Source organism: Lutra lutra, chromosome 13, assembly GCF_902655055.1.
Source record: "Lutra lutra chromosome 13, mLutLut1.2, whole genome shotgun sequence".
NCBI lineage: Eukaryota > Metazoa > Chordata > Mammalia > Carnivora > Mustelidae > Lutra > Lutra lutra.
The window spans coordinates 83,094,876-83,108,092 of NC_062290.1; the positions used below are offsets into that span (position 1 = coordinate 83,094,876).

Sequence of the window (13,217 nt, forward strand, 5' to 3'; positions counted from 1 at the left end):
CATAGCTATTATTTCATCCAATTGTCTCAATTAAGAAGAGGAGTGTTGTCATTATCCCCATTTTACAGATGAGAAACTCAGGTTCAGAGAGGCAAAGGAACTGGGCCAAGGTCACACAGGCACGGAGGTGGCCTGTGCTCAGGTTTGGTGCCTGTAGGTCTGCATTGCTCAGAACTTGTTCCACAGTGTCTGACCACAACGCTCTTCTGCTCGGGGCCTGTGCCCCAGTGGCATCTTCCTTCATCCCCTCGGTCAGTTCCCTTCACTCCTTATGCAGTAGCTGTTTACAAGACACCTGTTTACACAGAATCATGATTCTAAGACTGAGGATACCAAGGTCTTCCTCTCCAGACCTTTAATTAAATAGGGAATATGAGAAATACAATTCCAATGCACGGCAGAAAGTGCTAAGCATCCAACAGACATACAAACAAAAGCCTAAAGAAGTTCAGAGTTAGAGGAGATGACTTCTAGCCAGCAGGGGACGAACAGGGAAGGAATACAGGAATGAAGAAATGGAGGAAAGGATACTTCTTCAGCACTTACCAGATGTCGGGCCCTTTACTAGGGAAATCATTATACATTATTTGGGTTGATCTTGGGCATTAATCTCAGCCACTTCACACATGAAGTAAGTGGTCAGCTGGTCAACCTGGGTTTCCTTGGCCTGGGCTCCTATAGAGGCCTACTTCCCCCTGCATGGCAATTCCCACATATTCTGCAATTGCTTAATTGTGTCCTCCACTAGACCGTGAATCCCCTTGATGGCAGGGATGGCATATGCCTTGATCACTGCTGTGACCTTGTTGTACCCAGCAGACCAGACTCAGCATGTGTGGTAGGTGTTGATATGTAGTAGATGCTCTGTAAAGATTTGTTGGAAAAAAGGAAGGAGGGAAGGAAGGAAGGAAGGAAAAAAAAAGGTTTAAGAAAGTCTCCAAGATAATACATCTAGGAAATGGTGAATGGGCTGGTCATGGGGGACAGGGAGGACACAAAACCAGCTGCCAGGAAAACTGGCCCGAGTCTCTGCTTCCCAGTGTTTACTGTGTGGCTTTGGGCACATCCCTCCCCTCTCTGGGCCTACCAAGGGCTGTGTTATGGGATGTGAGAACCCCAGGACAGCCTCTAGGTGAGGGCGAAGACAAACCAACAAAACTCTGTGCCCCATCCCCCACCATCAACAACACAGACCCTCTCATTTTTGAGTTTTTGAGGGAAACAAAAATGTTGTTTTCTAAGAGAATATTACTGGGACAGTAACCCCTGAGGGCCCTGAGAATGAGGTTCCCACTTGCTCTCCTGTTGCCTGCCTGCTCTGACCCTCCGGCTCTGCACAGTCCGCTGATTTCCCTTTGTCCTTGCAGGATGGAGGGCGACGCTGAGTACATCCTCCCTACTGAAACGAAATATGTCGGGGAAATGAAGGACGGCATGTTTCATGGTCAAGGAACCCTGTACTTCCCCAGCGGGAGCCGCTATGATGCCATTTGGGAAAAGGGACTGGTCGTGAAGGTGATTAGCCTGAGGAGGGGAGGCTGCAGAGGGCAAAACCTTGGACGGGAAGAGCCCCCACTACAGAGCACCCTGATCTGTCCATCTGGCGCCCTCCTCCTTCCATTCCCTCTGCTCCCCTCCACCCGATCTCCCAGAGCTCTGGAATCCACTCCTCTGGATCAGGAAGGGCCCCTGGAGAGGCCACGATGAGTTTGAAGCCTAGTGTATCACTAACTAACTGAGTGACCTTGGGCCCATGACTTCCCCTATAAACTGGGGACAATAGTTGTATCTCATATTGCTGCTGTAACAAATTACTATAAACTCGGTGCCTTCAAACAATAGAAATTTATTACCTTACAGTTCTGGAAGTCAGAAGTCTAAAATAAATCAGCCATGCTGCATTCCTTCCAGAAGCTGTAGGGGAGATCCATTTCCTTACCTTTGCCATCTTCCAGAAGTTTCCTGCATTCCTTGGCTGGTGGCCATGCCTCAATCTAACCTCTGCTTCTATCATCACATCCCCTTCTCTCTGCTTTTGTCATCATCTTGTCCTTCATCCCTCTGACCCCCTTGCTTCCCTCTTACAAGGACTCTTGTGATTATATTGGGCCCACCCAGGTAATTCAGGAAAATCTCCCCATTTCAAGATCTGTCAGTTAATCACATCCGCAAAGGACCTTTTGCCGGATGAGGTTAACATTTTTACGGGCTCCAGCAAGTAGAGGTGGATATCTTAGGGGGACCGTTATTCCGCCTGCCCCAACACCGGCCACCACCTGGGGCAGTTGTGAGTGTAAATGAGGTGATCTCTCTAAGCACTGTGCTCAGTGCTTAGTACCCAGTGCTCAGTACCCAGCATCTAGCAGGCACTTAGTGTTAGGTCTTGGTACTACTTCCACAACCACTGCTGCTCTCATGACAAGTCCTCTAACCCATCTAATCCCACTTGGGACTTGTGGGCCATGCATACAATTCAGGGGGTCAGTGGAAACCCCCCCCCCGGCTTTATATGCCAAAATTTCTGTGTATCTGTGGTTTTCTCTGGGGAAAGACCTATGGCTGTCATCCATTTCACTAATGCCCACCTTTGAAATGTTAAGGAACATTCCTTGTTTTACCGCTTGGAGAGTCTGAGCCCCAGGAAGGGGATGTGACTTACCCAAGGTCACACAGTGAATTAATAGCATCGGAATTTCCACCTACGCTTCCTGATGCCCAAGCCAATGCGACCTCTACATCCTGGGGATTCCTTCAGCCCTGGGGCAGCAGGGGCAGAATGTACATGTTTGGACAAAGGGCTGTGACCAGTGGCTGTGACTGTTTTAGCTAGCTCTGCGCTAAACGCTTTGCCGGTGCACTGTCTCATCAAATCAACCCCGTAAAATATATACCATTAGGAGGCAGTTTTACAAATGAGGAAACCAAGGGCTGGGTCATCTGCCCCGCATCGTGCAGAGAGTGGCCACAGAGCCCAGCACTATAGCCGTTCCTTCTAATCATCACAGCCCCAGTAGCTGGGTTAGCTCTCACGGCTCCTCTGTGGCGATGAGAAGGTGAGAAAGCCACCTCTCGCCATGACACCCGTCCTCCTTGGCAGAAGGGCTTCCTCACCCCTGCGCGCATGCTCCATTTCTTCCAGGGCACGTACACCTTCTCGGACGGGCTGCAGTACGAGGCAGAGCACTGGCATTACTGCGACAGCTGCGATCGCAGGTTTTACACCGAGATCTGCCATGGCTTGAAGCCTGCAGGTACCCGGGCACCCTCCCTTTCCTTCACACCCAGACCGGGAGGGAAACAAAAGGCAGCCTCATGTAAGGGGTCACGGCCCCTTGAAGTCCCCCTCAGATGTCCGCCGTCCCAGATCCGTGCCTTGGTTTCTCTCCTGCAAAAGGGGTTCCGTAGCATCATCCAGCTGACAAGTCTGTTGTTAGTAAGCTCATGCAGGCAAAGTGTTTCCAGCAAGGTCTGGCATGCAGGAGGTGCATGGCCCATCTCGGCTGTCGTTGTCACTAGTACCTGCTGTTGCATGGAAACTAAGCAGCACCGAAGGAGCGGGTGCCCCATGTACCAGGCTCCGGCCGAGGCTCTGTGTGCTGCCAGTCTCACAGTATCTCCAGACAACCCCGCCATGCCCGCCTTTCTGGTCCCATGTGGCAGAGGAGGAAACTGAGGCTCCAGACTCCAGACCTGCTTCCTGGAGGTAGAGCTCCCCAGGGGGCCCAGGTCTTCCTCTCTGTGTCCCCTGTATCAACAGAAACCATGTTCCATCGTGGAGGGTGACGTGCGGGCCCAGACTCTGGATTCGGAGAACAGCCACAGAAGGGGCTCACGTGTTTCCTGCTTGTGTGCGGTCAGCTACACCCCAGGGGCATAGTGGTTGGCCCAGCCGAGACGATATATCCAAAATGACAAATGGGAAAATGACTGTGCAAACCATAAACATAAATCCTAACTTATGACATGATGTGGTGGAGTTGACCAAGCCTGGAGCTAGAAGGTCTGGGTTTGAGTCCTCAATTCCCTCTCAGTAGCAGGATGAGCCTGGGCAAGTCAGCCTCCATGAGGGCAGAAGGCTCCAGAAGGCACCCAGGATGGAGTCAGGCAGTCCTGAGCTCAAACGCTGGTTGTGTCACTTTGAATCAGATAGTTGACCCGGTGAACCTTCTCTCCCTTTGTCTCCTTTGTCAGCTCCTCTTCCCCCTAGTTTTTAATTTGGGAGTTCCCAGAGCTCTCTGGCCTCAAGCCCTCTTCTGTAACATTCTGTCCCTCTCCCTAAACAAGCTGATTCACCTCTAAGAGTTCATTTATACCATCAGCTTCCAAATGGAGATCAAAATTCCTGAGCCCCAGGTTCCTGCAGCCAGCTTCCCCAACACCCCAGTTTGGCACCCCTTACCTTGTCTGCACGGAACTCATTCCCTTCAACCCCCAGGGATTGCATCCTCAGAGACTGTCACCCCCAGAGACTGTCACCCCATCCACCTGGATGGGCCGAGTCCTGCCTTCTTCTTTCCCTGTGCACAAGCAACCATCTATCTGGTCCTGTGGATTCTTTTTTTTTTTTTTTTAAGATTTTATTTATTTATTTGACAGACAGAGATCACAAGTAGGCAGAGAGGAAGGCAGAGAAAGAGGGGGAAACAGACTCCCCGCCAAACAGAGAGCCTGATGCGGAGCTCGATCCCAGGACCCTGAGATCATGACCCGAGCTGAAGGCAGAGGCTTAACCCACTGAGCCACCCAGGCGCCCCTGGTCCTGTGGATTCTACATCTTAAATATATTCCTTCATGCGTTCATTGAATAATTGTTGACTGAGGCCCCCTATGTGCCATACTGGGCTTCCTTCACCCTCTCTGGTGCTGCTGTGTCCCAGACCTCCATCCTCTCCCCTGTATTACCTAGACTCCTGAGATCTAGGTTTGATTCGCTTCGGGCCATTCTGCACTCCGTGGGCACTCTCGTCTTTGCAGAACATGACTCTGATTGCCACTCTCCTCCACCCCCACCCCTGTTACCTACCCTTCAGTGCCTCTCCGCTCCTCTCATGAGAAGGTTCCAGATTTTTAAAATGACTTTCATTCTCTGGCTCCTGTGGCTGAGCCTACCCTCAGCCCACACCACCTGCCCTTCTGGGATTTTCTCTCCTCCCTCGCTGTGCTGGCTCTATCTCTAGACCTTGAAAAGACCACGCTCTTTCCTTCTCTTCCCTCTGCTGGGATGCTCTACCCACCCATTTCACCCAAATAACTCCTTCCCAGCCTGCAGGTCTCAGCATCACGTCCCTTTGTCTGGGACCCCTTCCCTGAATTCCCAGATGAGGCAAGGTCTCCCTGTGGCATCCCATGGAGCGGCCAGAGCTCATCCACAGAGCTCTGTCCTGAGTGCACAGCATCCCTCTTCCCACGCCAACTGCGCTCCATGAGGGCAGGGGCTCTGTCTTCGTCACTGCTGTGTCCCCAGTGTTTGGCACATTTCTTGGCACCGAGTCAGTGCTCAGTGAACAATGACACAGGGAGGATAATACTGACATCACAGCAGGGGAGATGAGGTGTGGGCATTAAGGTCATGACATTGGATTTCCTGAGCACCTACTCTGTGTCAGACACTAGCTGGGCCCCAGGGGGACCGTGTCTGCCTTCAAGGAGCCGCCAGTCTAGGTCCCACTTGAGAACCTTGTCTGTGGCCCCTCCTGGGTTAGTTATGACAGGGCCTGGACTCTGTCATGGGCTCCTCACCCCCAACGGAAGCCCATAGGCAAAGAGAGAGCCCCTGGCCTCAGGCCTTCAGCTGTCACGTGGCGGCTGGTTTTGTCAAAGGTGGGGCTCTGCCAGACTCATGGGCAGCGCGGTGGTCTTCCCTGCATCCTTCCTTCTGCTCTGGTGACTCCCAACGTGGCAACTTCATCCTATGTACCCACTGCCTTCCCAAGGCCTGAGGCACTTGGCAGAGCCCAGCAGCTGGGCTGAAGGTTAGCTTCAGCCTCAGGAACAGCGAGAAGCTAAAGCAGCCCCTTCTGCTCCTCTCCGTCTCTGAGATGGCACAGGCAGGAAGCTCTGGGGAGAGAATGGCTGGGAAGCACCTGGCATGGAGTGAGAGCTCAGTCACCATACGCACGTGGTGTCAGTAACCAACAGAGGAGCACCTGTGTGCAGGACAGGGCCCTGCGCCATGACCAGGGTGCTCGGGGCGCATCCGGCTCTCAGTCCAGAGGACGGGGAATTACAGGAAACGCAAGAGCCCGAGAAGTTATTTATTCCAACCTCGTCCCCCTCACTCAGGCCTCAGCATTCCAAGATACACAACACCCAGGGCAGTGTGACCAACACCTCTCGAGCTCCCGGGGGTCCCAACGTCAGCAGCCTGATGTGCAGGTTTCACGGCTGGGTGCCCTGCCGCTTCCTCGCTGGAGAGTCTGGGGCGAGTTACTTGACCTCTCTGAGCCTCAGTTCTCTCATCCACAAATGGGGCCCCAGGGTTGCTGTGATCATTGAAATAGTAGGAGTCAAGCATTTGATGAATTTCTAGGCACAGGACAAACAGTCGGTAAGCAGCCACCATTGTAATTTTGGTTAAGAGTCAAAGTTGATCCCCCCCCACCTGACCCATTTCTTCCCACTGTTCTCCTTCTGCACTCCTCCGCCCTACCATGCGAGGCTTGCTGAGTGAGGCCTGAGGGCTCACGCCTCTGGGCTCACCCCCTTGCATGCCATCCCTCTTCTAGACACGTCTTTCCATCCCCATTGCAAACTGTGATGCTCCCTCATGCTCTGTCTACATCCAGAACCTACACCCCTGTCATGTTGTCCCCAGAAACAGAGGATGGGGGTCAAGGGAAGAAGTTGGGGTTCTAGTCCCTAAGACCCAGTTCCCAGAGCTAGTTTCAGGAAGCTGCAGTGGGGCACTGCTCCCATCGCTTGTCGTCCATGCTCTGAATGGGGAGCATTTTGCCACGGGGACAACCAGGCAGAAGTGGACTTCTGGGGGGCTGGGTTTTAATTTAGTCTTGGTGGTGAGTTAATTATCCATTGCATCCTTTCAAGGTATCTCTCAGCTCACCAATATGGACCCACCTCGAAAAATCCCCGAGGGCTGTTATGACTGTGGAGATGGCTTCTACAACCCGGCCACGAGGATAATCAAGGACTACAGGAATCGCTTTCTGAGAAATGCAGGTATGTCCATTCTGACATGCCGGGATGCCCGTTGTCTCCTCTCTCGCTCACACGTATCTGTGTGCATCTGTGTGCGCACACGTGCATGCATTTGATGAGAAAGAAACTTCTGATAAAAGACAAAAATTATGATGTGGATGGTTCACCGTGGGGAGTTCTCATGGCAGACGAGTCTCTGCGGGATCACAGAGTGAAGCCAAGGACTGTTGTGGTTAGCTGTGACAGCAAAGTGTAGCACTGAAAGGGTTAAACTACGGATTTCTGCATGCTCTCCTTTGGTACTTTGTAAGCAGTGACTGTGTGCCTAAACACTATGCTTGATGTAGGCAGTGAAGAAGGGCAAATCGAGACACACACCCCTTGCTCACGGAGCTTGTGTTTTGACAGAGAGCAGACAAGTACTACAAAGGCTTGGTTGCATCGTGAGAAAAGCATAACGAAAGGGGAAAACATGGCCCTAGATGGGGGTGGGGAGAGAGGTAAAGGTGGGGAGTCCCAGGGAGGTGGGAGTGATGCTGTGGGAGCACAAAGAAAAGGTACCTCATCTGGAATTGGAAAGTCAGAGAGTTTCAAGAAGGAAATGACAGCTAAAATGAGACCCAGAGAATAATTGGGAGTGGACCACAGGGCATGGGGAGAGGTTTTTCAGAGAGGAAACAGCACAGGTGAAGGTCAAGAAAGTGCATGATACCATGTGGTCCAAGAATGCTGGCTGGGGATCCAGAACTTCTGTTGGTAAGGGAATGCAAGCTGATCAGACTGAGACTTACAGTAACCAAACTCACAGGAGGCCAATGTACAAACAAGAACAAGATTGTTTTCGTTTAGCATGGTGATTCCTAACCTTTCTCTTTCCTAGAGTCACGGTCCCACAAGGAATAACATTAGAACTAGGCACCCTCTCCCTAGAAAAATGACCACATGTGCACAGACACAAACATACACGTTCACACTCATGCACACGCATGCAGATTTTGCATATAGTCTTAAGGGGTTTCTTCTAAAGACCCAGGTCAAGAAACTGCACTCTAAAATGAGAAGGAAACTGCCAGGGAGCCCAGGAGGCCTGGACTGGCTGATGAGAGCCTCCTCTCCCTACAGGGCCATTTACTCCGTAGTAAGTCAGTGGGGATCAGAAAGTTGCCTTTGTGATGCTGGAATCAGAGCAAAGGGGACTGTTAGCTGGTGCTATGTCTGAACGCCAGAGCAGAGAGCTCAGAGAGCCCTGACCCACGGGTGCTCCTGAGGAACATGGCCAGTGCTCACACTCCGGGTCCCCTGGCAGTTTTCTTTAATGACTTCCTGTTTCCCATTAACAGAGTAGACTGTGCAGAGCACTAATTCTTCTGGGCGTTCGTAGGCTTACTATGGAGTTTCTGGATAAGGAAACTGAAGAGATGCAGAGTTAAACAATGCTTAACCGTTTCATCTATTGAAGGGCTTCCCAGGGCCATTCACATGCTAATACACCCTGTACTTTTCCTCCCCAGCACTTATGTCAACTGTAATTAAATCTTCATTTGTGTGAGTAATTGCTGAACGTCTGTCTGTCTCTCTCTCCCCCGAGACTGTAAGATCTATGTGAGCAGGAACTCTTGTGTCTGTATCAGGTAGAGTCCAGTCAGGAAAATAGAATTTAATATCAGGAGATCCTGGAGAACTGAAAAAGCAAAAGGAGGGAGAGAAAGCAGAGGAAGTCACTGCAGGGAGAAGCAACCCTCCCCGCCCCCTTTTCCTGGATGGGAAACACTGAGACTGAGATATTAGAACATAGAGGGTTGAGAGAGGGACCCCCAGAAGGGGTGACCCAGACCTCTGAGCAGAGCCTCCTGCCCAGCGTGGCCTCTGGGCCTCACTGATGCTAGGAGCTGGGGGACAACTGGAAGGTGGAAGTGAGTGGGCCTTTTGCTGTCGTGACATCAACATGAGCAACAAGACACACAGAAAAGAACGTGTCCCTTCTGCCTTCGCGTGCCTGCCTTGCAGCATCTAACTGGGGGCTCAGCCGGCAGAGCAGAAACGTCAATCGTGTGGTCCCAGTCCAGACAGCAAAGTGAGAAGAGAAGGGCAGATTTGGAGCCAAGAGTAGCCTCCTCCCTGGCATGGTGCCCCTGTCCTTTTGTTGTTGGTCAGTGTCTGTACACACTCTTCTGTCCTGCAAAGATAACACATCTGTGCCTTTTTGTGTAATTAGTTACAAGTATCTTTCATATGAGTACAAAGGTGCTCTCACCACTCCTCCTAGGGGGCAGTTCCTGGGGGATGAAGGGCCATTGAGCAGGGGAACTCATCATCTGGTCTAGATACAGGGGTCTCAGTCAGGAAAAAGGTACCATAAGTGATGGGTCTTAAAGAAGGAGCAGGGATTTTATTAGCAGGCATGTTGGGGACGGGCATTCCAGGTAGAGGGAACAGCACTTCCAAAGACACAGAAGCATGGGGGAGAAAAAAAAAAAAAAGGCAAAGCGTGACTGGGGAATGAGAAACTGTGGCTCCCGGAATCCTCTGGGCAAAAGCCATGTTTGGTAAGAAAATTGAAAATTCATGGTGGGATGAACAGATAGTGCACAGGGGACTTTTAGAGCAATGAAGATACTCTATATGAAATTACAGCGAGGGCTCCATGATATTATACACTCATCCAGACCCATCAAATGTACTACACCAGAGTGAACCCGCCTGTAAGCTTCAGATGACTATGAGGTGTTGGTGTCGTTTCAGCAAATGCACACTCCGGTAGAGATGGTTGATAATGGGGAGGCCATGCAGGCGTGGGGGCAGGGGTCATAGAGAAAATCTCTGTACCTTCCTCTCAATTTTGTTGTGAGCCTAAAACTGCTCTAAAAAAAAAATAACCTTTGAAAAATGCATCATGAGATGGGAAGGCCATTCTTTGGAGGTTTGGAGAAGGATGGACACTGAGGACTCTTTGGTCAACAAATGTTTATTGACTAGTGGCTGTGGATCTGACCTTGGGTTAGGAAGCATCACAGAATCTTCTCTCAGGGAGGAGGAGAAAGTGGCGATAGATGTAAGTTGCTACAAGGGAGCGTAGCAGGGATATCTAATCTGGAGATCAAGGTCAGCAGGCCAGGGTGGTTTCCTGGAAAGAGCAAGGTAGAATGGGCAGCCCAAAGAGCAGACAGGTGCAGCAGGGTCGGGAAGGGTGAAAGGCAGAGGGAACAGCATGTGCGAAGGATAAGATGGGGGAGAACACTGCACGTTTATGGGGCTCCAAGTAGTTTGGGAGCATGAGACAACAATATGTCAGGGCAAGAAGAGCAAGAGGGGGAACCCAAGGGATGGTGAGGGGAAGGGCAGCAAGTTTCCACCCAAAGGCAGCAGGGGAGCAAGGAAAGGTTTTGCGCAGATAGAGTAGTAGCTGAGTCATCATTTAGGGATTTCTCAGGCTGCACAGAGAGAAGGGGCCAAAGGAGGTGAGACTAGATGGGAAAGATGGCAAGATGGGAAGAAGGGCACCCGAAGGGCCCCAGGCCCCAGCGTTTTGTGCCAGAGACCCAGGTTCCATGTCCTGGCCCAGCTCTTGGGCTGCCTACTGGCTGACCCTGGGCCAGCACCTTCCCTCTCTGGGCCCCTTGCTCTTCATCTGTAAAATGAGGGAGTCGGGCTGGATAATTTCTAGGGTCCTTCCAACCTTAAGAGTCTACGATGGAGGAGAAAGGTAACCAAGGGATATTTTGGTCCTGATATTATAGGACAGTTGGAGTTTGGAGTGTCCTGAAAACCACTAAGAGGAGTCTCTGTTTGTGGCCACCTAGTCATTACCTTTGACTCACCTCACCCTCCCGGGGACCGATTCAGACTTCTGTCCATCTCTTGTTTTCTCTGGGCCCTTTCTCCCCTACATTCTGGTCTGCCCCCATAAACAGTGCTTCCTGTTGGCATCCTGAAGGTGCGGGGCTGCTGGCGATGCAGGCCCACGGTGGGGCCTGAGGCCATCCCAGGATAAACAGAGTGGCCTGAGCCACTGCTATTATCAAGTACATGCCACCTGGCCGGGTCAGAGCCGGGGACACTCTTTTTATAGGAGGTCATGGGCTGGGACACCCGCAGAAGGGTTGCTCTTGTTCACCTTCAGGCCTCTCAGGCTGCCCCAGCTCCTCCCCCACCCTGCCCTGACTTCACTCCCCAGACGGAGATGCTTGCTCTATCTAGGCCAGACTGGAAAACCTTAGCCTGCTGAATTGCAGATGGGCCGAGCTCCAAGCTTGCTTGACAAACCCAGCTTTGCTCGGCTTGGGCTTTAAGAACGGCCTTTCTTACCTGGGGAGGATGGTACCTGCTGCCTGAGTTGTGGTGAGAATTTAAATCTGTCCTTCCACTCATCTAAAAGCTTCTGATTGCCGACAGTGGGCCAGGCTTTGGGGATCCGTGCTAGCAAGAATCCTCGCAGACCGTGGCTCTCCAACCTTCTGTAGGGCAGGGACCGTGTGACGACGTCTGACTCGTCACTGGATTCCCTGCGGCTCACACAGGTCCCCAGACATGGAGCTGATTAAATGTTTCTGGAAGAAAAGCAGACAGGCAGGCAAAGGACCCACCTACAAGCCCCTCCTCTTCCTCAACAAAGTATAGTCCCTGACACTTAACAGACAACTTACTATTTCGAATAATAAGTTTTCGAATAATAAGTTGTCTGTTAGGTGTCTGTTAGCTTCTCCGCACCTGTGGGTTTTCAAAACCACTTAAGCTTTGAAAAGCTTAAAAACTTCAGCATTGGGACGCCTGGGTGGCTCAGTTGGTTGGACGACTGCCTTCAGCTCAGGTCATGATCCTGGAGTCCCAGGATCGAGTCCCACATCCGGCTCCCAGCTCCACGGGGAGTCTGCTTCTCCCTCTGACCTTCTCCTCACTCATGCTCTTTCTCACTGTCTGTCTCTCAAATAAATAAAATCTTTAAAAAAAAAAAAATTTAAAAACTTCAGCATTAAGGATCCCAAGCCTGTGACCTTCTGGCCAGATCGGGTCTGTGCCGTTTTGGTTTGGGGAGCTTGGTCCAGGTCCCCACTCTCCCTGCTGTCTGAACCCCAGTGGTGGCTGTCATTTCTGGTGCCTACCCTAGAACTTTTGTGCTCATGAGCCGTGCATCCCCTGGGAAATCCTATGCAGCTGGGGACGGGTGAGGCCAGAGATTAGGGGACTAGGGCGTGCGTAATGAATGACAGATCAGGGAAGGTGAGGCTGGGATCAAACCCACTCCCATCTCCCCGTAAGGTCCACGGTCATGCTACTGCACTTTGCGGCGGCCTCTGTTGGGACCATAAAACCACACAAGGCAGCAAGTCAACGCAGGCAGGATTCCAATCAAAACGGCAGACACAAAGCAAAACACAGACGGGATTAGGACTTGCCTCCCTTAGGAGGCTAGGAGAGGTCAGAGAGACAGCCTTGTGTGGCAGTTAAAAGCCCAGGATCTGCAGTCTGCACCTCTGGCTGGCCCCTGGTTCCCTGGATCCACCAATGGGCAGCTGTGAGACCATGGCTGGCTGGCTTCTGGTCTCCTTTCTGAGTCTCCGTTTCCTCATCTGTAAAATGGGCCTTCTGGTAATTAATTTAATCTGGAGGAGTTGTGGTTGGGAAAAATGAGATGAAGTCTGCAGGACACCTGGCCCGAGACCCGTCCGTGTCCAGTGATAGGCAACTGGGACCATTAGCGTGATGATTACTCCCTCGGGCTGGAGGAGGTGGAAGAGAGGGAGGCCCTGGGATTGGCTGAGGTTTCTCTGGTGCTCCAGGACAAGGAGGCTGCGGGGAGAAATGAGATGGGATAGGCCATGCTGTCAGCCTCCTCAGGGGTTCTGCTTGGGAAACGGAATGCTACTGAATCGTTGGGGTCTGCAGACTCTGAATTATGGTGTCTAGAGCCCCCAACCTTCATCCACCACCAGACCAGCTCAACCAGCTCAACCAGACCAGCTGCTTCCATTGACAAACACGCCTCTGTTCTCACCTGTTCCCCAGCCCAGAGTCAGAGACGATCCCAACTCCTGCCCCAATTCTGTTCTTTCCAGCTTTGTGTT

General features: G+C 51.7%; 1 protein-coding gene across 1 annotated transcript in view; it reads left to right on the forward strand.

Moving 5' to 3' along the window:
* MORN5 (MORN repeat containing 5) overlaps positions 1-13,217 on the forward strand; it is a 28,208-nt gene that overhangs the window by 1,858 nt on the left and 13,133 nt on the right. The window contains exons 2-4 of the mRNA XM_047700556.1: positions 1,368-1,515; positions 3,140-3,251; positions 7,045-7,176. Coding sequence (XP_047556512.1) covers positions 1,368-1,515; positions 3,140-3,251; positions 7,045-7,176 — 392 coding nt within the window. The remainder of the gene's footprint in view (positions 1-1,367; positions 1,516-3,139; positions 3,252-7,044; positions 7,177-13,217) is intronic.